This window comes from Muntiacus reevesi, chromosome 5, assembly GCF_963930625.1.
Source record: "Muntiacus reevesi chromosome 5, mMunRee1.1, whole genome shotgun sequence".
Taxonomy (NCBI): Eukaryota; Metazoa; Chordata; class Mammalia; order Artiodactyla; family Cervidae; genus Muntiacus; species Muntiacus reevesi.
The window spans coordinates 52663031-52690669 of NC_089253.1; the positions used below are offsets into that span (position 1 = coordinate 52663031).

Genomic DNA, 27639 nt, shown 5'->3' on the forward strand with positions numbered 1-27639 from the left:
GCTAAATACCACAAAGGATTAAAACTAAGAAAGACAATATTTATTATCTGTTGCGCACTCTTAGAATGGTTCCTACGCCCACTGCAGTGCACGAGCTGTGGCATCCAGTCCGCAGTCCCACTGCCTCCCAGGAGAGCCCGCAAGGCTCGCAGCGTGCCGCCCCCACGAAGGACGCAGACAGAGCTGTGCGCTGGGCTGCCTGCTCCTGCGGCCCAGGACAAGCAGCGCTCACTTGATAGCAGGGTGGGCAGAAGGGGTTCCCCAAACTCTGACCCCTCACCTCCCCTTTCCTCTGCCTCTGGGCGAATCTTCAGTGTCAGGTGACGCTTGGAAGTCCTACGCTAACATTCAGGGAAGGGTACCTCTGTGTAGATAGACTTCTGTGGTGGGCACGGATGTGGCCGTGGAAACCCTGGGGTGGGGGGGTGGTCGGTCATCTCGCTACTCCCTTCAGGTTGGGCTCTGTAAACGCTGCCCGTCACCAGAAGAAACAGAAGATTCTGGTTGTATCGTCTGCAGGAACAGACTCTCCGGCTTTCCAGTATTTATCACCGATGCTGATTTCTTGCCTGAATCATTGCTGCTGCAGTTTTTGCCCATCTCTCAGTTGACTTAAGAAATTGGGATATTTCTGCCTGACGAATCTCGAAGGACTGAAAATGCCCGGAGCCAAAGAATGAGCTCTGAGCATCTCAGCAGAGGAAAACGGCGGCCCTTCCAGCGTCCACGGAGCCGCCCTTTCCTGCTCTGCTGGGAGGCGCGCTGCTGCCCTCCGGTGGCCGGCAGGCGAGGCGTCTTCCGGGGGTGGGGGAGTCCACCTAGTCCCTGGAATAGCAGCTTTGAGTTCTCAGGTTAATCAGTGTCTTTTCACTGTCCCTGGAACAAAACAAGCTTGTCCTTGATCTGGAGCCTTGGCCCTTGCTTCTACTTGTCCTCAGAATGCTCTTCTTCCAGTTCAGCAGCCCTTTTCTCATTCTCCAGCCTTTGGGCGAATGTCACTTCCCCAGGGAAGCCCTCCTGGGCTACTTTGTCTGAAACATCTGAAACAGCACCTAACGCCACCCTCCGTCCTTCTCTCTCCCATTACCTTGCTTGGCTCAAGCGCTTACCTGCCAATTGAAAACATCTGGTTAAATTCTGGGTTTACTGCCTCCCTCCCTCTCCAGAACGTCGGACCCAGGAGAGCAAGGTCTTTGTTTCACGCGTCCCTAGACCTCAAGCCATCACACATAGTAGATACACAAAAGGACTTGAAAGAATGGCCAGCGTGTCTCCACAGGAGCGCCTGGGATTGCAGCCGAGCTTCTGGTCCTGAGGAGCCACGGGATGTGGGCAGGGCATGTGCCACCCTCGTGTGGCAGACAACCGCTGAGGCAGCAGCCTGAGCGCCAGCAAGGGGACATGCGCGGTCCCGGGGGTCTTCATGCCTTCCCTCTGCCCTGCGCTCTGGGGGGACAGACAGACGGTGTCCCAGGCCTGAACAGCTGCTGCCAGGGGGTGAGGGGGACCTCCTCCCCGGCCCTGGCTGCAGGGACCCTGGTCCACAGCTGTGCGGCGGCTCTAAGAGGGTGGGGTGCAGTGGGCCTTCCAGAGCAGGAGGGGTCCGGGGAGGGCGCAGGGCAGGAAAGCGAGGGGCCGTGACTCCTCTGGGACGTCCCGGGTTCCGCCCTGACTACTGCACTCAGCCCGAGGCGGGGCTGGTCTGGAGCCGCGCGGAGGCGAAGGCCGCGGCCGGCCTCGGAGCCTGGCTGCCGTCTGAGCGCGGGCGGCCGGCGGGGCTGAGCTCCGTCCGTGGGCGCGCAGAGCCGGGTCCGGAGGGTCAGCAGCATCTGCTCTTGGGCTGGTCTTCCGGTGAGAGCTTGATGGAGTCTGTGAGGTAACTCTCTAAGATGCTTCGATACTGCGGAAGGAAAAGAGGCGTCAGCGTTCGCCTCCCGGCCGGACGGGCTCCCCCTGCCCCTTATTTCTCAAGGGCTGGTGGCGGTCGGGCTTTCCGTTCCCTCTCCCTGTGCAGCTGGGAGGCCCTGGGGAGGTCTTCCCCGCCGGCTCCTGCCTCACCGCCTTCTCCAGCTCCTTCCCGGGAGCCCAGGGCAGAAGGGCAGCCGCGTGAGCCGCCCAGGTCTCCTGACCTCCAGCAGGGTCCCCTCACTCACCAGTCTCCAGAGAGGACAGCCGAGGGGACAGACGTCTGACCTCGGGCAGAGATGATGACAACCTGCTGCTCGTGTCTGCAGAAGAGGTCCCTGCGGACGTCCCCACACCCCAACCTTCTCTGTCTCCAGCCCCCAACCTCCCCTCATCCTGTCCACCCCCCGCCCCCCACCCCCACCCCCGCCCCCCGCGTCCAGGGAGCCCTCCCCCAAACAGACTCAGTGTTTTTTCTGGGCCTCTTTGCTTCTCTGCCCACCTTCCCAAAGTTTCCTGTTCCAACAAGGTCCAGAGGAAGCCTGCGGTCAGTCTGACATGCCTCTCCCCACCTGGCTGGCCACTCCTCAGCCATGAGCCAGCCTGCTTGGTGCAGGGGTGACACGGGGAGGCCGTCCTCCCTTGGGAAGATGGGCCTCTTCTTAGAGGGATCCTGTCTCTTTCGCTGCTCACGCTCCCCCATCTCTGAGCTCCCAGCCCTCACGCTCCTCCCCTGGCGGTGTTGTGTGTGTGGTGGTGAGTGAGTGAGTGGATATGCCGGTGTGAACCTGAGCTGGGAACCAGCCCCCTCCAAGGTTTGTCTGTCTCAAGTGCCCCTCCGAGAGGACAATTTCCAGAATGACGCCTGTGCCTTTACTTCCTCTCTGGGTCCCAGCTGGAGAATATCAACCAAATTCTTAGTGTCCATGACTCTGGATCCCCGAGGCTGCTTCCCCTCATGAGGGTGGCCCCCAAGATACATGAGAAGGTCCTCTGATGCCCTGCCGCTTGCTGCCACCCCCAGGCTAGGCAGGAGTTCCGCCTGACGGCCCAGAGCTCAGGGCACTGGGCCTGGGAGCCAGCCCTTCTTCACGTGTTTGCTTCTTGCAGAGCCCCCATCTCTCAGCCACTCCCTGGTAGGGTGTTCCGGCCAGCAGAGCACAGCTGCCCTTAGTCAGCCTGGATGATGGGCCTGGAGTAGCCCTCAGCAAATTCTTTGGGGATATTAGAATTTTATTTGTCATATATGTATGCATGCATGCTAAGTCCCTTCGATTGTGTCCAACTCTTTGTGACTCCATGGACTGTAGCCTGCTAGGCTCCTCTGTCCACGGATTCTCCAGGCAAGAATACTGGAGTGGGTTGCCATGCCCTCCTCCAGAGAATCTTCTTGACCCAGGGATGGAACCCACGTCTCTTGCATCTCATGCACTGGCATATGGGTTCTTTAGCACTAGCGCCACCTGGGAAGCCTTGTTTTATATATTAGTTTTGGGGAGTGGGGGCCAGTGTCTCCCAATGAAAGTCTGTCCCTCCAGGGATGTCTCCACACCCCAGCCCCGTATCCCCCTCTGCTGAGGAGGATCCTAGCCCACTGCTTGTAGACCCAGTCTGACACACCCCAGATTTCTGCAGCTCCTCACCCCAAGAGACCAGACTCCTACCCAGAGATGCCCAAGTGGAGAAAATGGCCCGAGAAGCTCCTTCTCCCAGCACCGCTGAGGCCTGGTGTGTGGGCTGGGGTCTGCACGGCTCGGGACACTGCCTAGTCCTGCAGTCAGCCCCTTCTGCAGGGCCTGTGGGCTCCACTGAGCTGACTGAGGTTAAAAGCCTGACTCTTCTGAGCCTCACGGGGAAGGGTAAGGAGGAGCCGGACATTACTGTTTAAGTCCCCACTTTAAGCTGACCGATCCACTGCTTCCAGAAAGACAGGCTTTTGAAAGGAGCCTCTAATTTTGGGAATTTGTCAGTCCCCCTCTCACCGGGAACAGCAAAGACACCTTGGCTGGAATCAGAACGTTTCTTCTTGGACCTGTTGGACCAGGAGGCTGGGCCTGCTGTTTCACCACCACTGAGAGTGTCCCAGCCTCACATCCAGGCCCGGCTGAGACCAAGAGCAGAGCCTGGGCCTCGGCCTCAATGCCGGACTCTGAACTGCCAGAGCAGCTGCGCGCTTTCCGAGCTCTCTGCACTTTGCGGAACAAACAGAATGCTGCTTCAGAAGATGTGAGAAGCATCCGCATTCGCTACACAGGTAAAGACTGAGGTCTTCAGGCCGCTCTCTTCACCCAGGAATAGTCACATCCTCCCCAGGGTCAAGTCAGCCCTGAGACCTTTTCGTTTATGACATCGTTTCACTCGATAACAGCATCATCTCAATCCTGGGGTTTCCTACAGAGCTTCCAAGTCACCGGCAGGCCATAGTGAGGCTCCCTGTGAAATTCGGACCAAAGTCCTCTTGGCAAGTTTGCGCATGCCGAGTAACATAACACCAGGAATCCTAACACATCGTTTCAGTGAGGATGTGGCTGTGAGTTTGTCTCTCTGAGCCCGGTCACCTCATGACCCTGCCTTTACATCCTGCACCCCAAGGACCTCATAAAAGCCCTGTAATTTCACTAAGCTTAGCTGTTAGTCAGCCTGCCTTCTCCTGGACATGGTAATTATGTCTTTCTCTAATTAACCCAAAAGGAACTGGGCCTCTGCGCTACGGCCCACGCCAGGCCTGACCAGCCCAGCAAGGGTGGTATTGCCCACTTGGTAAGAGCAAAATCCTGTCAGCCCAAATCCCCTAAAGCGGGTGGGTTTCCCTTCTTTGATTATGAGGGCATTCTTTTTAAAAAATTAATTAATTAATTAATTTTAATTGGAGGCTGATTATTTTACAATATTGTAGTGGTTTTTTGCCATACATTGACATGAATCAGCCATGGGTGTACATGTGTTCCCCATCCTGAAACCCCCTCTCACCTCCCTCCCCATCCCATCCCTCAGGGTCATCCCAGTGCACCAGCCCTGAGTGCCCTGTCTCATGCATTGAACCTGGACTGGCGATCTGTTTCACATATGATAATATACATGATTCATTGCTATTCTATGAGGGCATTCTTAACCATGAATAGCTAAATACCTGATCCTTCAAAGTGGCCAGATAGGGACACTAAAGTAACTAGCTACCTTCTCTCCTTTCAGAATGCAAACTGAGCACTTCTTCTGGTTTTCTGCCTATAAATCGCTCCTTCCATCCAGAGCTCACTGCAGAACTCAGGCATCCCAAGGAAGCTCAAGTGCCATGTGCCCCAGTGGACCACATTGTTCCTCCTCTTGTAAGGCTTCTGTTTTCCCTCCTCTCTTTTCTATCTTGGTCGATAGCATCACTGATCAATCATTCCTCCATTTAGCAAGCTAGAAACCTCGTCATCAAGCTCAGCAGCTCCTGATTCCTTCTCTCCTCTATTTGATCATCATCAACCATCAATAATTCTCCCTCCAAAGTCTCTTTAATCCACCGCATTCTTGCCATCCCCATCCTCTCCTGCTTGTACCTTCAGAACCGCCCATCAAGCTCATCTTCCCTGCAGCATGAAACTTCCCTGCACTTTCGTTTAAAAATAGCTACCTTTCAGGGACTTCGCTGGTGGCCCAGTGATTAAGAATGCAGGTTTGACCTGAGAGCCACATGCCTCGGGGCAGCTAAGCCATGTGCTACATCTACTGAGTCCAGGTGCCACCAGGAAGACCCAGTGCAGCCAAAACAAATAAAAATAGCTCCCTTTTGTTTACAGCCTCCTCTGTACTACCATGCTATTTTATCTAGCCCTGGCAACAACCCCGTGAGGAAGATACTGTTACTTGTTCGTAAAGGGAGGGAAGCGATGGCTTAGGGAGGCACATGACTTGTCAAGGACCTGGCAAGTAAGAGGCAGGATTTAAAGCCAGATCCGCTGACCTCAGAGCCCATCTCTTCCCTCCCCAGGCTGGGCTCCCTCTGTATTGTAGCAGCGCCCCTCACATCCTCCTCCCCAAGTATCTGGGCTGCTGTGAATGAGCACGTGGGAATGAGGGACAGGTCCTTGGAGGAAATGTGTCCATGAAAACTCTTCTTTGACCTTAAAATATAGATTTGCAAACTCCAGCTTCACCTCAAAAAGCCACATGTGTTTTTACATTCTGTGTCCTAGCACATATGTTTGTTTTAGTGCAAAATATTTCTCCTCCAAATTTCTCAATAATAGAGACACGGCTGGAGGACACCCTCTGCTGGCATCCAGGCCCCAGGTGGGCCCCCTTGTGGCCCAGGGGTCTGGCAGTGGGTCTAGAGATGAGGGGCCTGTCGTATGCAGTCAGGTCTGCTGCTACTGACCTTGAGAGCTTCACTGCTTACCTTGGTCCAGCACCTCCAGTTCCCTCCAGGCCACGTTTCCCCCTTGTTCAGATGGAGCCCATGGTGGTCCCTCACATGAGCCCCATGGACTCACACCTGGGCCTCTGTCACGGCCTTCTCTCTGCCCTTCTGCAGCTGCTGCTCATGCCCTCAGTAGCCTAGCTGTCCACCTGCAAACTGTGTCACCTTTCAACATCCAAGACAGGCCCCTTCTCTGAGTAGGCATGCTAACCGGCATTGCCACCAGCACCTCTCGGTCATGTTGATGCCTTGGCCGGCCCCCCCATGGCACTTTCCTCACCCCCGACCATATATTCTGGATGCCTTAATCCTCTACCTGACCACGGGCCATGAGGTCTACATCTCTAGCCCTAGCCTGACATCACAAGAATTTGTATGGGATGGAATTATTTCTATTTTATAGATGAGGAAACTGAGACTCAGAGAAGTCACATGTCTTGCCCAGGAGTCCACCTGAAAGCATGAGGCTAGGATCCAACCAAGGTCAGTCTGACTGTGGATATCACACCTGTGACCTCCAGACTTCTCGTCATAAATTTCCTCCATCATCATGAGGGACTGACACAGGGTTGCCAATCCGTTCTTTTGACAAGTGAGGCCATTGGGAAAAAAAGAAAAACAAGACAAGCTACCATCTACTAACACCGCTGCATCATGACAGAGACACAGCAGGAGGGACATGGCTTCAGGAATGAAGGATGTGCCTTCTCCAAGAAGGACAGGTGCTGACCACATTCAGACCCTGGCTGGTGGAGCTGCTGGAACTAGCCACACGCAGACCCTGGCTGGTGGAGCTGCTGGTGCTAACCACACACAGACCCTGGCTGGTGGAGCTGCTAGAGCTTCCCCGTGAGTAGGTGCATTTGTGGTGGATCGCTGAGCACGCATCACCCTCCAAGGTCCAACAGCTCCCCGTGCCTTCCAGGGAATGGCCTGAGCAGGTGCGTCTGTACTACCGACTGGGTGACAGAGCTGCACTTGACCGGGTGCTGGAGATGGTCAGCGCCTGCTTCCCACTAAGGAGACGGTGAGGGCAGGTGGCCTGGAGGGGATATATTAAGAATAGCCCACGAGGACAAACCCTAAGTAAGGCAATGGGGTATGAAGATGGTGAGCATGAACCCTCTCCATGGTGGGCAGTGCCAGGCAGACCAGTGACAGCGGGCTCCTCCGCAGAGGGCAGCCCTCCAGTCGCCTGTCCTCATCTGCTCTTTTCCTCAATTAAAAATCTCTGCCGTGATGGCCTTCTCCCTGCTTCTAAGAAGCCCACTTTGGCTGGATGTGGCAGAACAGTGAAACAGACTGAGCCCCTCCCAATGCCGGTCTCTCACGGACCCTCTTCACGGTTTCCAGACTCCACACAGAATGGCATTGAAACCCTGCTAATGCTGCTGGGCAGCCTGCCCTGAGCTTCCTCTCCTTCTCCTGCCTCCCTTCTGCAGTGCGGACTGTGTGCCCCGCTCTGGGCCCCCCACCCGTCCTTGCCCACCGTGCAAAGTCTGCGCTGCAGCCGCTCCCGTGTGGACCTGTCTTCCTACGAGAGCGAGGGGCCCTGGGGCCCACACGGTGCCGGGCGCCAATGGCACACTCGAGACCTGCTCTTGCAAGGCCACACCAAGGGGTCTACATCTATCCATCGTCTTGATTGGATGACGTCAGCAAATTCTCCAGGCTTGATTATTCCTCCTGGACCAGTACTTAACACCATGGGGCTGCTCTCCCATCAGTGAGGACTGAACTAGATCACTTCTCAGACCCTTACTAAATTCGAATCTCCAGGGGGTGAGGTACAGGACTGTATTTTATAGAAACTCCACCAATGATGAACCCCCCATAAAGCTAAGGAAGCTTTATGCCTCTGGTGTTCTGTGGTTCCCGAATTAGAGTACTGTTGAGCTCATTCAGCAACTAATGACGATCACGAGCAGTCCTGTCCCAGCCGCATCCCTCCCTGTGCCCACCAGGTACTTTTCTAGAAGCTTCTGAGCCCACCCATCCTAGGGGGCAGCCCTGGCGTGTGCCACTCACCCTTGACAGAGCCCGACTGGCCAGCATCTCGAAGGCTTGTACCACGTTGATGTCATTCTTGGCACTGACTTCAAAATAGGGAATATCCTTCTCTTTACACCAGCCTTGGGCTACCTCTTGCGGAACCTGCACGAGGGGAAGAAATGACCACCATTCCTGTATCATCGTCACCATCATCCCTGCCGTCATCACATCCCCACCACGATCATCACCACCATCCAAGCCCCACCTTCCCCACCTCCACTCCTATATACTGGGAACCTTCCATGTGGTGTAAGCTTACATGTGCTATTCTTCTTTTTTTTAATGTAAGCCAATGAGGTGGCTCTCATTAGCTCCATTTCACATGAGGCTGAGGACTGGCATGCAGAGGGCTGAGCAGGATGTGAACACAGGCCTGGAAGAACTAAAGCCCCCTGCACTATAGCATCTTCCTAAGGCCTACACTGGGAGTGGCTTCTTGCCACCAGCTCCTTCCTCAGTGCCTGCAAAGGCAGAGGGGTGCAACAGACATCAGCCAGGGCCTGGGGGGTGGGGAGGACCCCATTCTCCTGAGCTGGCTTATCAGGCCCGTGCTGCTGGGCAGAGACTCAGGTCCCTACTAACCCTTCTTTCCCAGGGGAAAGTCCTGGGAACGGCTGATATGCTTCTACTCTGGACCACATGCTGGATTAGACGTCTGATCATATTAACTCACTTAATCCTCTAACAGCCTTGTGAAGTGGGTCTTCTTAGCTGCACTTTATAGATAAGAGGGCTTCCCTGATAGCTCAGTTGGTAAAGACTCCACCTGCAGTGCAGGAGACCCCGGTTCGATACCTGCGTCAGAAAGATTCTTGGGCTTCCATTGTGGCTCAGCTGGTAAAGAATCTGCCTGCAATGCGGGAGACCTGGGTTGATACCTAGGTTGGGAAGATTCCCTGGAGAAGGAAAAGGCTACCCACTCCAGTATTCTGGCCTGGAGAATTCCATGGACTGTATAGTCCATGAGGTTGCAAAGAGTGGGACACGCCTGAGCAACTTTTACTCACTTATATGTAAGATCCCTGAGGCTCAGAGTTTCAGCAGCTTGCCTCAGACCACACAGCTAAGAAAGGCAGAGATTGAAGGCAGCCCCAGCCCCGCGCTCCCACAGCATCTGCACTGCCCACTGCCCAGCCCTGCGCAGGAACTGTGCTTCTGTTCTGTCTCTCCCACTGGACTCTAGCTTTCCTGAGCTCAGAAAGAAACAAAGAAAGTAAAAGTGAAGTCGCTCAGTTGTGTCCAACTCTTTGTGACCCCATGGACTATAGCCTGCCAGGCTCCTCTGTCCATGGGATTCTCCAGGCAAGAATACTGGAGTGGGTTGCCATTTCCTTCTCCAGGGGATCTTCCAGACCCAGGGATTGAACCCAGATCTCCTGCACTGTAGGCAGACTCTACACTGTCTGAGCCACAAGCTCAGAGTCAGGACTTTTTAGCTCTTGGCCTGGCCCCGCAAGCCACTCTCTAGAGGCTGAACGAATACACCTCTACCCAAATGCAAAAGCCAGCCAGTTTGAGGACGTTGGCTTGAAGGCCCTGGCAGCTCTGTGGGTTCCTTCCAAAGACCTTTGGCTCCGCTGAGTTTAGCCTAATCAGTTATTCGGGGAATAGGGAATGACCATACGGTGAAATTTGCTGTGCCTGGTACTTTATAACCATTATTTCACTTTGTTTAAGGGAGCCAAGGTTTTTTCATGACAAAGAAAGACTCGGCTCCTTTTTCTAAACACAGGGCAGCCAGGGGGAGATCTGAGACTGTCCTTTGTCTCCTGCAGGTTCTGGAAAGTCTGTCTTCCTGGGGTTAAAGGAGCTCCACTGTTGCCTGTCTCTTTGGTCCTTGCTGTCTCGGCCTCAGGAGTGGCCCAGGCACTGGGGTCAGCTGAGCGGCCTGCCCTCTGGGGCGTCCGGACGACATCCCCACACCCGCTTCCTTCCCCAGCCTCCCGGGAGCTGCTGCACTGGAGCAGAGCAGGGAGCGGCCCCCGGCGCTGGTCTTGGCCTCTGGTCTCTAAGGTCCTCCTGACTCGTGGTGCGAGGGGCTCCCCATCTAGCCAGGACAGCCCCCTCCCCTGCAGCATAAGCACCCCTGACGTAGTGAACAGCCAAGAAGCCTCACAGCTTGGGCAAAATCCTGAACTATGTGGATGAAGTGTCAAGGAAGGCCAGGTTGCTGATTATCATTGTTCTCACTGGTAACACACACATAATTGATCATTAGGAAAGAACATGTTGCAATCCGTTGATGGCATCTTAGGAATGCAAAGGGCTTTGTATCTTTTAAAGTCCTTAAAAAAACTTTAGGGCAAGGACTGGACTTACTCTTCTTGTTTCCTCCTGCTTTATATCCTCCCCCTCCCCCGCCCCACCAGGTGACGAGCATCTTTCTGGGCTCCCTGTTGGTCCTTAGGAGTTGCAGTAAATGTGGAAGCGAATTGAAATGAACTCAGGTGCCTCTGCTTCTCCAGGAGGCAGGGAGCTTCTTCCTATCTCATGGCATGAGAAGCAGAAGCCCAGACTGGTGCCCAAGTTCACCCAGAGACAGAGCTAGGAAGATAAGCCCATACACACAGCCCGCTGATGCTCAGGTACAGCCCCTTCTCTGCCACGGACAGTGACCGACCTGCCCGCTGCCTGGCGTGATAGACATTTATCTCATTTCTCCCCACTCATTCTCTGTCCAGCTTTTACGGAGTGGTTAAATACATACTCCAGAATATCAGTTGAGATTGTGTTGCAAATTAACGTTCTTTTTATAATCCCCTCACTGCGGGGAGCCGGCCTGTTCAAGGCCCACATAGGCCCTGGGAAAAGGCCTTGAAGGGGGCCATTCCCTGTCCCACCACCCCATGATAAAGTAGTAAAATATTTGCTGGGCCTCCTTTGTTCTTCCTTGAGAAAAACGTAGTAGTGACCTTCACTTAGTAGTTTATTTTGGGAATGCCAAAAACAAGATGTAAGCTTCTGCAATCACTTAAAACAAAGAATTGTATTGATCTGACAGACACCAGATGGCATTTTTTATGAATTATGTTTTCTGCTTGTACTAGTATAAAGGTAGCTGTTCTACTCAATAAAATAGCTGACTTGCCTAAAGAGCATTCAGCCCTCTCGACCCCATCCTTTACTATCATCTTTTTTTTTCTCAGGCTTCCGTGTGGTTGCGGTCGGGACTTGTTCATTTTGCCGGCTGGTCCCAGCACCTCACCTCTTCCAGTCAACCTCAGAAAGTCGCCACGGGGTAAAAAATGACCCACACGGCACTTTTCACTTTTCCTTTCCAATTCTAGCACCAGCTTCATGATTTTTAAAATCGTGTTGTCTTTTATTTATAAAATAACAGTTATACATAACTTAGACTCTGCCTGCAGACATAAACTCAGGTTGTGGTACGTGGAGACATGGGAAGAGTGAAAACTTTGGAAGTGTTACTTCTGTTGATTTTTGTTTTGGCTGATGTGTCTCCATGCTAAGCTGCTTCAGTCAGGGGTCTGACTCTTTGCTACTCTATGGGCTGTAGCCCACCAGGCTCCTCTGTCCATGACAATATACTCTTAACGGGCTTCCCAGGTGGTGCTACCTTTAAAGAACCCAACTGCCAAAAACAGGAAACATGAGAGATGTGGGACTGATCCCTGGGTCCGGAAGATCCCGAGGAGGGCATGGTGACCCACTCTAGTATTCTTGCCTGGAGAATCCCATGAACAGAGGAGCCTGGTGGGCTGCAGTCTGTAGGGTCACAAAGAGTAGAACATAACTGAGGTGACTTAGCATGCACATACTATTAACATTTTACTTTTCATCAGCAGTCAAATGTTTGACAAAATTAGTCCATTTTGCAGACGTTTATCTATGATGCTTTCCCATCTCATATTCATCTAAAATGATCAATTGTGTGTCCTGAGATAGGTCAGATACATCTTAAACCAATAAAAAATAACAAAGAATATCTTCAGAAAACATAATCCCAATGTTATAGATCAGCAGTAAATCAGAAACTGCCTACCTGAGAGCAAAGAATTGATATCCTAGTGAATAAATTCCTCATAGCATAGATGCTAGCAGAGCTGGTTTTTTTTTAACAATTTTTTTTTTTCACTTTTACCTCTGTAAAACAGGTAGAGACTTTAAGAAAAACCTAAGTTGGCAATTTCTTTACAACTATCCTGGTGAGATATTGATTGACTGATTGTGGTAAAATATACATAAATATAAATTATAAATATATGTAATATATAAATTTAAAATGTAGACTTTATATAAGTATATTTGTATAATTATATATTTAATGTAATTATATATATCATATATATATATATAATGCATATTTATATATAAATATAAAATGTATCACCCTGACTATACTGAAGCATCCAGTTCAGTGGCATTAGTACATTCACATCATTGTGCAACCATCATCAGTGTTCATTTCCTCATCTCAGTCAGTAAAGAATCTGCCTGCAGTGCAGGAGACCCAGGTTCAATCCCTGGGTGGGAAAGATCCCCTGGAGAAAGGAATGGCAACTCACTCCAGTATTCTCGCCTGGAGAATCCCATGGACAGAGGAGCTTGGCAGGATACAGTTCATGGGGTCACAGTCCATGGGGTTGCGAAGAGTTGGACATGACTGAGCAACTAACACTTCATCATGCCACATCTAGCATATACGTTTTAAATATTCATTTTCTTTTTATTAAGTAGGAAGAACTTCTCTGTATTCCCAGTCTGCACATTGGAGATATGAAATTAAGAAGGTGGGTAACAATCTCTTTCATGTATTAAGATTGCCATGTGCTTTATAGGCATCATTGCCTGTGAGCCTCAAATAACCTCATGAAATCTGAGTCTGGTGTCCGTTTCATAAAGAAGCTGGAACTGGCCAAAGACACATGAATTGAGCTCAGAGAAGGTTCTCCTTATCCACTCAACCCTGTGCAAGTGAGGACTATCTGCAGCCCGCTCCCCAAGCCCGGGCTTCGCCTCTCAGTGTTGGCGGCATCCTCTGCCCGGTCTGTGCCCTTGGAGGGCGGCCACCTCCCAGCCTCACCTCTGGCTCCCCATCCTGGGTCTCTGGATCAAAGTCCCTCTGTGCGCCCCACTCCCAGTTCCTCCTCTGCACTTGGCTGTGCTCGTTTCATGCCTGTGAGCACTTCCTCACCTCTCTTCCTCCGGCTTGGCCCCCCTCCAAATCCTGTCGCCTTCTCCAGTCGGGGGGTGGGGGAGCTCCTTCCACACCCTGTTCAGCACAGATCCCAGAGATGGAGTTGGGCTTGCCTGGGGCTTCACTGCTTCTTTCAAACCTTTATTCTTCCTGTCTCTGCAGAACAAAGCTCATGCCCCCGCAGCTGGGATAGGATGCCTCTACCCCTCTGAGTCATCACTTACGCCTCCCATCCGAGTACCCTTGTTCCTTGGACGCTTGTGATCTGGTGAAACTTTCTTTCCACGCAGCCCCAAGCCTCACACTTCCTTCCCCTCCCGCCATCTCCACCTCCTCCCCATTCCGCCTGCCCCTCCAGGCGCAGCCCAGGGCCTCCATGAACCTTTACACGTGGCCTCCTTTCCCCTTCCTCCGTCTGCCCTGCTCTTCAACCTCTGACAGCCCCCTGGGTCTTCAGCCTCTCCTGGTCTCTCGCCTTCCCTCCACGGGTCTCAGTGGCCTCACGGCTCTGTTCTTCAGCTGCTCTTATCTGGAAAAGCCTTCCATCAGGGCCCCGGCCTTCACCCCATGCACTGCTGTTGAAGAGAACCACAACGGACTCCGCTCAGCTGGTCTCCTGTTCTCCTCCCTCGGGGGGCCCTTGGGGTCCACCGTCAGTTCTGGACTTCGTCCTTGGCCAACTCCTTCGCCTGTTTCTCTCCAGAGTACGTGGCACAACCTCACCGTGATTCTTAAGACTCCTTCTTGCCTCCCTTCCTCCTCTCTCTCAACAGAAGATGAGGCCTCTTATTTCACTGAGGGAAAGTCAGACTTTCAGTCTTGAACACCCCTGACCTCCCACCTCACGACCTATAGAAGCAAGATACTAAAATGGAAGTTGTGGCAGAGATACTACCATCTGATAGATGCTGGATATCAAGGCTATTGGGAGACAGCCCACCCACGGGACCCTGCACATTTCCGAAGGTTGATGAGCAAGAATCTGCTGAATGACTCCAAGCCCTCTGGCATGGATGGAAAAAGACTTAAAAGGAGGGTTTAGAAAGGATATTTTTTTGCAGAAAACTGTGTTGGGGGAACACCCCCACAAGAGGAAGAACGTATAAAGCTTCAACTCTGACCAAAAGAGGGCTTCAAGAAGGCCACATGACTGCTTCAAGGAGGCCACATGACTGTGGCCACAGTGGGCTGCTGTCTAATTGCACCCCCGGGATTTAAGGTGAAAGGCATCAGGGCAGAGAGAGGACGGCGCCCTGAGAACGAAGTACCCCAGGCTCGCCAGTGTGGCCAGCATGCACCGCTGTGCCCTGAGAAGGAGAGGTGGGCGCCCCGGAGAGCTCGCCAGCCTGGAGCTGTTATAAACCCCGTCAGGAGCGCATCCGCAGGAGAAGCGGAACTGTAGGATGAGGATGGCTCTTAAACTCCTAAATTAGGAACTGAGGAGAGACAGGAAGAATATGCAAGACCTTTGTCATGGGAGGTACATTTAAATGCTCCACTGGAGGCTTCTTAGGACCCAAAGGAGCCACTCACCAAGAGACAGCTTGATCTATCTGCTGGAGCGCACAAACTATCTCAAGACAGTACCAGTCCAATAAAGACTTTCCTGCCCTTCTGACCACTTCTCCCTCTTTCTGCGTCACTCTTAACAGAGCCTGGAACCTGCTTCACTCTTAATAGAACCTCCCTCCTGAGAAGGGAGGACATGTGGACACGTAAAGTTGGCAATGGGATCTGCTTCCTAGGCCCCCGTGTTCTCACCTGCTGCTGGCCCCAGTATGAACATTCGAGACTGCTTGGCTGTGAATAAACCTGGGACTTTGACTCTTATTTGAGATTGAGGATTTGTAATTAGAGAATTGACACTAAATTTGCAACCTGAAGTGACCAGAGAATTAATGACTTCCAGATTTCTATTTCCAGCACAGACTTCTCCTTTGAAGTTTCATTCTTATGTGTTCTAAAGTCTACTGGTCATCCCCAATCAGTTGTTCTACAAGCTCCTCAAACTTAGCATGTAAAATCCAAACTCACCTTTCTGTCCAAACAGGAGGCTCTTCTCTCCAAACAGGTGGCTTAGCTGGAAGCACCCTCACTCACCATCCACCCTTCATCCTTCCAAATGATGCCTCAGTTCTATCACTTTTTATTTGAACCCTTTTGAAAATGTGGTTCAAATATGATGAGTCAGTTCCCCATTTATTTTCTCTATTTGAAACACTAAGACAACTTGTTCAAACACTCTTTGTGGTGTCTTTTGGGTTTTGTTTGGCTCAAGAGAGTCTTATAAATTAAGTTTACTTTTACTCTTTTCTTATTAGGAGGCAATGATGAACAGAGCTTGACTCAATGCCCCTGCAATAAGTAAATACCTACTTAAGTGTGGTCACTGCAGTCTTGGAGCAAGCAGATCATTTGTCAAGTGGTCAGCCAGATGATGTAGAATATGCTTAAGCTAATAAAATACATATTACTACTTTCTCAGAATATTTGAAGATTCAAGGGTTCATAACTACAGACTCCCTATCTGATCTTGGGTAGAACTAATATTCTACCAAAAAAAAAAAAGAAATACTATTCTACAGGTTAATTCAAATCCCATCTGCCTACTTCTTAGGCCTTCATTCTTCCATTCCCTGTCTCTAGACAAAATTGCCTCTGGTTCTCAGTTCATATCATGATGCTATTTCTTACCTTTGCTCCACTTCCTCGAGGAAGCCCTTGCTATACCCTGGGTTGACCAGATAGATGCTCTTTCACTGTGGTCCCCAAGGTGTTCTCTATGACTGCTCATGATTTACCATATTGCACCATAATTATCTTTAAAATGCATCCATTACTAGACTGTGAAATTCTTAATGTAAGGACTATGCCCGCTTCAGCTCTGTATGTGTGGGACTTAGCCCAGCACCTGGCATGTAACTGGTCCTCACGTATTTGGTGAGTGGATGAATGAGCCGACGGTACCTGCCGGTCTGCCAGATCGATCTTGTTCCCGAGCACCACCATGGGGTAGGACTGCTCCATTGGAATGGTTTTGGCCAGAACATCACCCCTCCAGGTTTCCAGGGCTTCGAAGGACTCCAGGTCAGTGACATCAAAAGCCAGGACACAGCCATCAGAGCCTTTGTAGAATGTAGACACCATGGAGCGGAATCGCTCCTGGCCGCCTGTGTCCCAGATCTGGAAGGGAAAGAGCAGTGGCCCCATGGGGCTGTGATGAGTGGCTGAAGGGATATTCAACCAGGCCACCTCATGTCAAAGCTTCCTTTCTGGGTAGGGGGCAGAGAGCCCTGGTAAAGTTGCATGCGGTCCTTCCATACACGGACATGACTCTCTGTCATTCATGTACACTACAGAATCTGCACTAATATTTAGCTTCCCTGTGGCTCAGATGGTAAAGAATCTACCTGTAATGCAGGAGACCCAGGTTTGATCCCTGGGTCCAGAAGATCCCCTGGAGAAGGGAATGGCTACCCACTCTAGTATTCTGGCCTGGAGAATCCAACGGACAGAGGAGCCTGGCAGGTTACAGTCCATGGGGTGCAAAGAGTCAGACACAACTGAGCAACTAACACTTTTAAGAGCACTTTCACATCTGAGCCCTCATTTTCTCCCAGGTCAGATGTGAAAGTGCTCCTGAAGAACAGGCTTTGCAGGCAGTACTGTCTGTTGCTGCTGCTCAACCCTGCTGCTGTAGTGTGACAGCAACCATAAGGTCACGAGGAGACAGATGGCAGGACTGTGTTCCATTAAAACTTTATTTTCAAAAGCAGATGGAGGACCAGATTTGGTCCGCGAGTTGAAGTTTGCTGACCTATGCTCCATTCTACTTCTGGGTGCACATTGCCGTGTGAGTGCCTGTCCGGGAACTGTGGGGTGACTTTCAGGCATGTAGTTGAAGAGGGGATGGGAGGGCTGCTCACCTGTAGCTTCAAGGTTGTGTCATCCAGTATGATAATCTTGGAGAGGATGCTGGCCCCCAGTGTGGTCTGATAGTCTTCGTAAAACGTCTTATGCACATATCGGTGGAGGAGGGAGGTCTTTCCAACACTGAGAGAAAAAACCAGGTCACGTGAACACACACCCCCATACCATTCTCAGCATTTTGCCCCTCTCACCAGCATTTCTCTCTGAGACTCTGAATTTCTAACATTTGCAGTTTGAGTAGCAAGGGACTAGGGAATGGACTCTAGAAATAGGGACCAAAGTGAGCAGAGAAGTTTGTAGAGAGCTGAGTGCCTCCCAGCAGAATGGCCAGACATTTCCTGTATGTGGCGAGATGGAGGAAGGCAGACATGCCAAATGGTTTGCCTAGTTCACACATCTGGTTACTGTGGCCTTGCCGCAGAGCTGGGGTCAGAGACCAGGTAGTCTGACTCCCGGCCTGTTTCTCCCACCTCGGCTCCCTTCCTTGGGGTGGAACACCCTCCCTGGTGCCACCCTGAATCAGAAGGGACCCTTGGAAGCGGGCAGCACATCCTGGATGTCTCACTGTCCTTGGGAGAGGCTGCTTCCCAGCCCCCAGGCCCCAAGCTGAACTTGGCTTACCCCAGGGCTCCAATGATGATGAGCTTGAGGTCCACCTTTTTCCGAGGATTCATGGAGGGGCTTCAGAATCTGCAGGGAAATAGAAGTCGTTCCCAAGCTGGCCAGAGGCCCCCGTGGCCTTTGTCACTGGGGCTGGCCTCTCCTTTCCCCTGTCATGCGCAGATCCCTATCAGGGGCTTGGGTGGGCTTGTTATGCAGAGGCAGATGACTTAGCAACCCTTACACACCCCTGCCCTCACTTTTCCTGGGGGTCTCTCTGGGGCTGGAAGGATGGTGGCCCCACGGGACAGGGTCTCCTCTCACCTTTAGCTCTACCCACCCTGCTCTTGGAGGCAGCAGCCTGGAGCACCAAGGCTGGACTGGACTGGACAGAGGCCTTGCAGACAGACGAGCCTGGAGCCAGGGATGGAGGGCAGTGCGGGAAGAGGAGATGGGGGCGGGACAAGGGGCCCATTGTTCAGACCGCAGAGAGGCCTCTGGTGGAACGGTGCCCTCCCCCAGCCCGAGGTGCTGCTGCCTTGGCAGAATCAAAAGGCTCTTCTCTCATGCAGCTGGTGGGGGTGTAATTGGTACATGTTTCTGGAAAGCTGCTTGGCAGCAAGTACGGAGAGCCTTAAAAATGTCCCTGCCCTCCACTTCTAGGAATTTGTTCTAAAAAAATTATCTGAAATGCGGGCAAAGGCTCTTGTTCAAGAATTTTCTTCCCCAGTGTCATTTATAAACATCCAACAATTAAGAAGTGGTTAAAAAAATTATGGCACAGACTGAACTCTTAAGCAGTCATTACAATGGAGTTTGTGAGTATGTTATAATAATGTGGGAAAATGCTTATGCCATGGGATCTAAATGAAAACCAAAAGACACTGAACTGCAGAAACCATACCAGCACCCCCCCCATCCCCACCCCCACTCCCATCCCGATCCCCAGAACTGAAATGAATTCCTGTGGTGTGCTTAATCGCTCAGTCATGTCCTATTCTTTGGGACCCCATGGACTGTAGCCCACCAGGCTCCTCTGTCCATGGGATTCTCCAGGCCAGAATACTGGAGTGGGTTGCCATGCTATCCTTCAGGGGATCTTCCTAACCCAGGGATTGAACCCAGGTCGCCAACATTGCAGGCAGATTCTTTACCAGAGCCACCAGGGAAGCCCAAGAATACTAGAGTGGGTAGCCTATCCCTTCTTCAAGGGATCTTCCCGACCCAGGGATTGAACCAGGGTCTCCTGCCTTGCAGGCAGATTCTTTACCAGCTGAGCTACCAGGGAAGCCTGAAATGAATTCCTACCTGCATGGAAAAAGTTCTAGAAGGAAATATATAAAAAATGTAAGTGATTAATTCTGGGTAGTAGAAAATTACATGATTTTGACTTTGTTCTCTTTACTTTTTAGTATGTTCCATTTTTTTTTAAACAGCAAACATGTCAGAGATGTATTGTTTCTGTAAGAGGAAAATACTTATAGGTATGTTTATATATATGTGTGCATGCTAAACCGCTTCAGTTGGGTCCAACTCTCTGCGCCTCTATGGACTGTAGCCCACCAGGCTCCTCTGTTCATGGGCTTCTGTAGGCAAGAATACTGGAGTAGGTTGCCATGTTCTCCTTGAGGGGATCTTCCAGATCCAGGGATTAAACTTGCATCTCTTAATGAGGTGGATGAAACTGGAGCCTATTATACAGAGTGAGGTGAGTCAGAAAGAAAAACACCAATACAGTATGCTAATGCATATATATGGAATTTAGAAAGATGGTAATGATGATCCTATATGCGAAACAGCAGAAGAGACACAGATATATAGAACAGTCCTGTGGACTCTGTGGGAGAAGGCGAGGGTGGGATGATCTGAGAAGGTAGCATTGAAACATGTGTATTATCATATGTGAAATGGATCGCCAGTCCAGGTTTGGTGCATGAGACAGGGTGCTCAGGGCTGGTGCACTGGGATGACCCTGGGGGATGGGATGGGGAGGGAGGTGGGAGGGGGGTTCAGAATGGGGGACACATGTACACCCACAACTGATTCATGTCAATGTATGGCAAAAACCACCACAATATTGTAAAGTAATTAGCCTCCAATTAAAATTAATAAATTAAAAAAAAAAACCTGCATCTCTTACGTGTGCTGCATTGACAGATGGGTTCTTGACCACTAGTGCCACCTGGGAAGCCTCATGTTTATACATATAAATTACATATTTATGCATATATAATTATTATTTTTAAGAAGATAAAGCAAAACTGTTTCAGGGAATTGTGCTTAATTAGTTCTTTCATTTTACCCACACATATATACTACACACACATATATATTATTCCCAACTCCTGGGTCTTCTAATCTCAATGCACTAGATATATGTGAGTTAACCTTGATCTGACTTTGCCTAGTTGAGGTATCAAAAGTTGGCCAACTTGAGCTTCCCTGGTACGGGGGAAAATCTCTCCATTGGACGTCCTGAGGTTTTCGTTCTAGTTCTCACTTTGCTGCTGGGGCCGGTTACTGCCTCTCTGAGTCTTGGCTTTCTGGCTACAGAATGAGCCATCTGGGACCCAGTGTCCCTACTAGTTGAAAAATGCTTTATCTCTTGGAGTTGTAAGTCGCTGGACCATGAAGACTTGCCCTGGACACTGGGAGGAGCAAAAGACAAAGCAAATGGGAGACCCCTGCAGGGAGTCGTCAGGAGAGACAGGACAGGGGTGAGCGATTACAGCAGAGAGAAAGTGGAAAGTGTCCTGACCGAAGCCTGGAGAAAGTGCTGTGAGGGGGTGTGTGTGTGTGTGTGTGTGTGTGTGTGTGTGTGTGTGTGTGTGTGAGACAGGACAGGGGTGAGCGATTACAGCAGAGAGAAAGTGGAAAGTGTCCTGACCGAAGCCTGGAGAAAGTGCTGTGAGGGTGTGTGTGTGTGTGTGTGTGTGTGTGTGTGGTGGCCTGCAATCCGCCTGGGCCCTGCAGAAATGACACATGAGGTTGGGGGAATATTTCAGAGGAGAGAATGAAATAATCAGGCTCGGGGGATAGGTGAGTGGAGGACGTGGATGGTTTTCCTTAGGAAGGGTGAGGTGAGAGTGTGGAGGGAGAAAAGCCTAGGAAGGATGCAAGGTTAAGAAGGGTCATGACTATCAGGCCAAGAATCTTGTCAGATGTTTATTTATTCATTTGTCTCCCACACTTCAGACAGGCAGAGGAAGAGAAGTCAAGGTATTGGCCAGGGCTGGTATGTTGTAATGGAGTCACTGCCCACCAGGAAACCAGCTGTGGGGTAAGTGACTCAGAAGCTCCTGAGGGCACGTGTCTCTGAGCATCCGTCACCACTCAGGAAAGGGAGCGAGGGTGGGCTCCTGCCTAAAGGCATTGGTGTAACCTGCTCACTTAGCTTCAAAAGCCAGTACAGAGCCCTGGGGAGCCAGAAAACAGCGGGGCAGGGGAGCGGGAAGGGGGCCAGCACTGGCTGAGCGTCCACAGGGCTGCTCCATAGGACTTAGGGGGTCCTGAGCTCCGAGATGAGCACAAGGGGGCTCAGAGAAGCCAAGTCACTTGTAACGCATCTAAGGTCACACATGCAGCGTACGGATAAGCTAGTGTGTGAGCCGGAGGCCAGAGAGGTTGCTCTGCGCGTGTTGCCCCCTGACCTCCTGAGTCCGAATCTGTAGCATCTGTGTGCACTGGATCTAGACTATTCGACTCAGGTCTGGTAAACTCCAACCAAATTCTGGTCGGACTGTAGGGGACTGAGAGAAAGGCAGCCAAAATGACAACAGGCGCAGCAGAAGCTGAGGGAACGGGCTGCTGGAGAGGGGCTCCCGTGTGCAGACTGACCAGGGGTCCCTGAGCGCCCTGAAGCAGAGGAGTGAGCCTTCACCAGGCAGAGCCGTCAGCACTTGCCCTAGGCTGAGGTTTACTTTGGTGCTGTGTAGAGCGCTGTGTGAACAGGCAAATAATGTGCATATCATCGTGAGGTTAACAACACACATAATACATTATTATAATGCGTTTATGGCACAAATTAAGGGCTCAAGAAATGTTAGCTATCTGATGGCTATTACTAGTACCCAAAAATAGCCTGGGGGATTGATGCTACTATTATCTCTATTTTACCACTGAAGAAGCAGGTGTTTAGAGAAGCCAGGTATGTAGTTCACCTCTAGAAGCAGTCTGTGAGTGGCAGAGCCCATGTTAAGAGTCGCTGGGATTTGAATCCAGGCCTGACTCCAGAGAACACACTCTTAGCTGCTAAGTCCTACCTCCTGCCTCCTGTGAATCTGCACTGAGGACCACACACCCTCTTGGTGCCCCTGGCAGAGTCTTGGGGGCTGGACGGTTTGGGATTGACAGGGTGCAGCAGAGCTGGGGAGGTAGAAAGCATATGTGTATAACAGAAGATCAATATCCACTCTGTGTAAAGCACTCTACAGACGACAATCAAAGACAACACAGAACATAAAAGTGAGCAAAGAATAAGTAACCCGCAGAGATCTTATAAATGATAAGTAGTAAGTTTTGAGCGGTACTCAAACCTACCACTTTTTAAGGATATGTAAAGTTAAAAAATACTACTTTTTTCACCCACCAGAACAGCAAAAATTAAGAAGATTGATGATAGGAACTTCCCTGGTGGTCCAGTGGTTAAGAATCTGCCTTGCAATGCAGGGGATGTGGGTTCGACTCCTGGTCAGGGAACTAAGATCCCACACACCATGGAACAACTAAACCTGTATGCCACAAGTACTGAACCTGCTCATCAAAACTGGAGAGTCCGTACGCTGCAGTGAAGGTTCCTGCATTATGCAGCAAAGATCCTGCATGCCACAGCTAACACCTGGCCAGCCAAATAGCTAACTAAGTAAATAATAAAAAAAGATTGATAATAACATGGAGAGAGGGGAGGGGAGGGTAAGATGTATGGGAAGAGTCACATGGAAACTTACATTACCATATGTAAATAGAGAGCCAATAGGAATTAGCCGTGTGGCTCAGGAAACTCAAACAGGGGCTCTGAACCAACCTAGAGGGGTGGGATGGGGAGGGATATGGGAGGGAGGTTTAAGAGGGAGGGGACATTTGTTTACCTATGGCTGATTCATGTTGAGGTTTGACAGAAAACAACAAAATTCTGTAAAGCATTTATCCTTCAATTAAAAAATAAAAAAATTTTAAAAAAACTAACAGTAAAAAAAAATTGGTGTTGACAAATGGGTGGGAAAAACTCTCATTTATTGCTGAAATACTATGAATTGGCACCATCTTTTTTGAAGGGCAATTTGACAGTAACAACATTTAATAGGAACATACCCTAGATTCTAATTCTAGAAGTGTATCCAACAGAAATACACATATGCTCAAATACACATTTTTGTAAAAATGATTGCTGAAGAACACTGTAACCTAAATGCCCATCAGTAAGAGACTGTGGCATAAATTATGACCATTCATACTCTGGAATACTAGGCAGTTTTCAAAGGAGTCAATTAATGAAGTGGGAAATGATGATGATTTAAGTAAAATAAAATCACTGAACATTATGCATAGTTTGATCCCAGTTGTATAAAAACAAACAGCAGCCCTAAGTATGTGATCATGTGTTTAATATTGTATTTATGCTTGTCCTGCAATACATAGACACTTTATTAATTCACTCCTTAAAAAAAAAAACACACACACACACAAACTTCCTTGTCCTGCAATACACAGAGGCTTCCCTCAAAGCTTAGTCAGTAAAGAATCTGCCTGCAATGCAGGAGAACTAGGTTCAACCCCTGTGTTGGGAAGATCCCCTGGAGAAGGAAACGGCAACCCACTCCAGTATTCTTGCCTGGAGAAATTCTCCATAGAAAAGCTGAATTATAATGGCTCCAGTGTTAGTCAACCATGCTCTTAAGTCAATTATGGGGACTTCCGTCAGGGTCCAATTTTGGGCTTCCCAGGTGACTCAGATGGTAAAGCGTCTGCCCACAATGCAGGAGATCTGGGTTCGATCCCTGGGTTGGGAAGATCCCTTGGAGAAGGAAATGGCAACCTACTCCAGTATTCTTACCTGGAAAATCCCATGGACAGAGGAGCCTGGTAGGCTACAGTCCATGGGGACGCAAAGAGTCAGACACAACTGAGGTATTTCACTCTCTTTCTTTGAAATACACAGAAAGCTATGGATAGATACATGCTGAATGATTAAGGTTGGGAAAGGTAGATTAAAGCTAGGAGCTATTGTTTAATTTTATATACATCTTGTTAAAATTTGTTACACAAGTCTAAGTTATTGTAATTAAAAATATCCAATAAAGATAACATTCCTTTAAAAAGAGCAGGTGGATGGATGGATGGCAGCCCAAAGTCATCTGAGAAGACAGTCACATTTGTGTCTGGGGCAGCAGAGAGGACTCCAGGGACCATGGCATGATCATGAATTTCAGAGCCAGTATTTTCATCCCACCTCCATATGCTTGTGACCTTGGGAGAGTTTCTTAACTTGGTGAGTCTGTTCCCTTGTGGGTACATCCCTCATGGCTGAGGCTGTTTCTGCAGCGTAGCAACTGTGTCATGTTCTTACAGCAAACTGAAAAGACCCAGTTAAATGGTTAACCATGGTGGGGGACAGAGACCTGATTCATAGTGCCTACTGCTTTCTGTGGTGTAAAGACTCCCACCATGGCTGATTTCAAGTGACTGCTGTGGATCTGCTCCAGTACAACAGAGAAAGACCCCGAAGTTCACCTGGTCCAACCTCCCACACTTCCACCATATTCATGGAGAGATGGAGCCAGACCTTCCCCCAAAGGGCTGCCCTCCACGAGGGGTGGATTTCCCCCAGAAACCACGGAAAGAAGGCCCAGCTCCTCTGCTCCATGGCAGCCCTCCAGAGATTCATAGGGTTGGAGTTTTACTTGAGTCTTTTCTTCTCCAGATTCTAGCTCACCTCAGCTTCTCCCCTGAGCTCCCTCACCTGCCACCACCTGGTCCTTCCCCATGTGCCCTCAAAGTGTGCTGCCAGGCGTTCCACCCCCGCCCCCGGAATGGCAGGGATTTGCTGCAGCGGCTATTTACAACAGCATGCCGCCCCCGCTGCTCCACCACCCCGTGTGTGGCTGACCCCGTTCCTCACCGTGCCTTCTCCCAAGACTTTCAGGATCAAGTAATTCCTGGCCAAGAAACAGAAGCAGAAGAAATGTCCCGTTCTCCCAATGGGTTCACATGACAGCTGGTAACAAGACCAGGTACAACTCCAAGAAGAGACCTCGGAGAAGAACCCAGCTGGGTCTGTAAGGAATCCCACGTGAGAGGGCCCCGTGTTGATACTGTATAAAGGTCACTGCTATTTATCACATGTAGCTGAAAACATCACCACTGTCTGGACAGCTGGGCACATCCTACTGGGGAAAAAATGTTTTTTCTCTTTGTTTCTATGCTTATGCATTGGTAGGGTGGTTCAGTAGTAAATGTGTGAGTCCTTCTATTTGAAAAATAAAATAAAACAGCTTGGTCACTGGTCCCAAGATAACTAGCAGTGGGAGGGTGACCAGGATGGCATCAATGGTGACAGATGGTGGCTTGTGGGCAGACACTGGCTGGGCTCACCAGGGAAGCATGTGCTGAAGGCTCTTCCCATATCCTCCGGGTTCTGCCTTTGGCTGGGCTTTGGCAGTGACTGTCCTTTTAAGCTTCCTCCCTCCCAACCCAGCTGACTCAGATACTTTAAACCAGTGCATGCTCCTAGAGGCCAGACTGAGTCATCACCCTCCGCTGTTAAATAACAGCGAAAGGCAGGTCTGGAAAGCAGGGCCCCTGTTCAGCCAGCCCAGGCCCACACAGAGCAGAGTCTGCCAGGGACTGTTCTCTTGCTTGGCAGGACTTAGCCTTGGCCATCTGCTAAAGCTGCAGTGTAACTCATTGCCCAGAGAGTAAGAAAGACAGAGCTGATACCTCCCCAGCGCACATCCCTCCGCACATGTTTTTTTAAGCCAGTCTCCTAAGAACTCTTGGACCTGCTCTGCTTTCTCCTGCCCACTTTCCTTCTCTCTCTGCCCTTCTGGTCCCAACCAGGACTCAGACAAGCTTCTGCCTCCTTGGGGTTGGGTGAGGGGTCACTGCTGCAGACAAGCATTCAGAAACTGGCAAAGCCTGCCCCCTCCTCCTACTCCATGGCGCTGCCTGCCCTCTCTGCTCCCACGCCTTGGCAAATCACAGAGGTATCCACCCTGACACATAAATGGGGTTTACAAGTTTGGGAGCAACTTTGTCTTTGGGAGCAAGTTTGTGTTTGAAAAGAGGCTATCAAGAGAGCACATGTCTTTATTGCCTCTCAGGAAGGCTTGCAAGTCTGCCTCACCCACCCAAATCCTAGCAGGTTTAGACCCGTTCCCTCGGGGAGGTGTACCCGCAGTCTTGGTTTCAGGAGGCTCAGCGCTCCTGTTCTTTAAGTTCTTTGGGGGTATTAGTCCTATCTCCCCAAGTAGACTGTCAGTGCCTAGAGGGCAGGACAATGCCTCACACCTTTCAATCCCCCTAAAGAGGCTGACGCATGCCAGGAATATTGAGTCTTCAATAAACAGTCATCTATCCACCCCCATCCATCCACCCATCCATCCTTCAGGATATGTACTGCGTGCCCATCACACATCAGTACTATGGAGGTTGAAGATATAGATCAGTCACTATCTCCGCAGCACTTTGTGGTGGGGAATGGATCAGCCAGTCCAAAGCAATTACTTTTATTAATATACAATGCCTAGCAATTATATGACACTTTGCAGTTAACAAAATGCCATCACAGCCCAGCGGACTCCAGAGTTGGGAACAACTAGCCTGTGGCAAGCCGAGGCTAAGCTCTGAGTCTGTTCAACTCTGTTCATTGACTCCCCGAGCCCTGCAGAGCTATGCTGAGGAATATTTATGATTTAGAACAAGAGGGACGCTTTCCTACACCAGGAGTTTCCCGTTCCCCCACGAGACCCTTGGGTTGACCCGGTTCCATCCCGGAAGGTGCCCTGTCAGTGTGACGGGGTGATGCAGGACCCAGCCCCGCCCGGCTCCCTCTCTGCCCTCCTGACTGTGTTTCCAGCTGCACCGTCCTGCCCCCACCTGCGGCCATGCAGAGCCCCGAGCTGGGCCCCGGCTCCCTAGGCTGGGCAAGGAGTCCTTTCTGCCTTGGCTTGCTGCCACCCCCTAGGAGCTGCTGAGGCGTGGAGGGAGTCTCTGGGCTGGATCTATGCTCCGCAGCTGCCAGATTCAAAGCCTCCCTATCCTCCACTCCTCCCCACACCCCCGAACCCAAATACCTCTGGTGTTGCTGGAACAGACAAGAGCCAGGAAAAGCTTCCAGAGCCTTTTCAGCCTCCGATGGCAGGTGGGGGGTTTTCTCTGAGTCTGGGGGGCTCCTCTTAGAACAGCAGTCTCAGTTAGATCAGAGGAAAAAGACTTTGGGAGCAAACTTTTTGAGGCCAAGTCACTTCCTTCTGAGTTTTCCTCCTCTCTCTTTATGCACAAACTTGGGAAAGTTGCAAAAGAGGCTGGGCCGGTGTGACCTCAGCCGTGTGGGTGGAGTGGGTGGGGAGGATGGAAAGCTGCGCTCCCAGCA

The 27639-nt window shown here is 50.6% G+C and overlaps 1 protein-coding gene across 1 annotated transcript; it reads right to left on the bottom strand.

Annotated features, from left to right (window-relative positions):
* Window positions 1-18: 18 nt before the first annotated feature.
* RAB7B (RAB7B, member RAS oncogene family) lies at window positions 19-27639 on the bottom strand. Its single transcript, XM_065936690.1, has 6 exons — window positions 27341-27639; window positions 18072-18140; window positions 17447-17573; window positions 16488-16703; window positions 8339-8464; window positions 19-1900 (listed from the first exon to the last, which is right to left on the bottom strand). The coding sequence occupies exons 2-6, from the start codon at window positions 18122-18124 to the stop codon at window positions 1820-1822; spliced, it is 603 nt and encodes a 200-aa protein (XP_065792762.1). The 5' UTR covers window positions 18125-18140; window positions 27341-27639; the 3' UTR covers window positions 19-1819.

What these genes read in the sequence shown, in the direction of transcription:
- RAB7B (XM_065936690.1), bottom strand. Translation starts at nt 18,124, where the DNA reads ATGAATCCTCGGAAAAAGGTGGACCTCAAGCTCATCATCATTGGAGCC. An exon ending in ATCATCATTGGAGCCCTGGG is followed by an intron (nt 17,574 to 18,071) that starts GTAAGCCAAGTT and finishes TTTTTCTCTCAG; the next exon opens with TGTTGGAAAGACCTCCCTCC. An exon ending in TCGATCTGGCAGACCGGCAG is followed by an intron (nt 8,465 to 16,487) that starts GTACCGTCGGCT and finishes CCCCTCGTGCAG; the next exon opens with GTTCCGCAAGAGGTAGCCCA.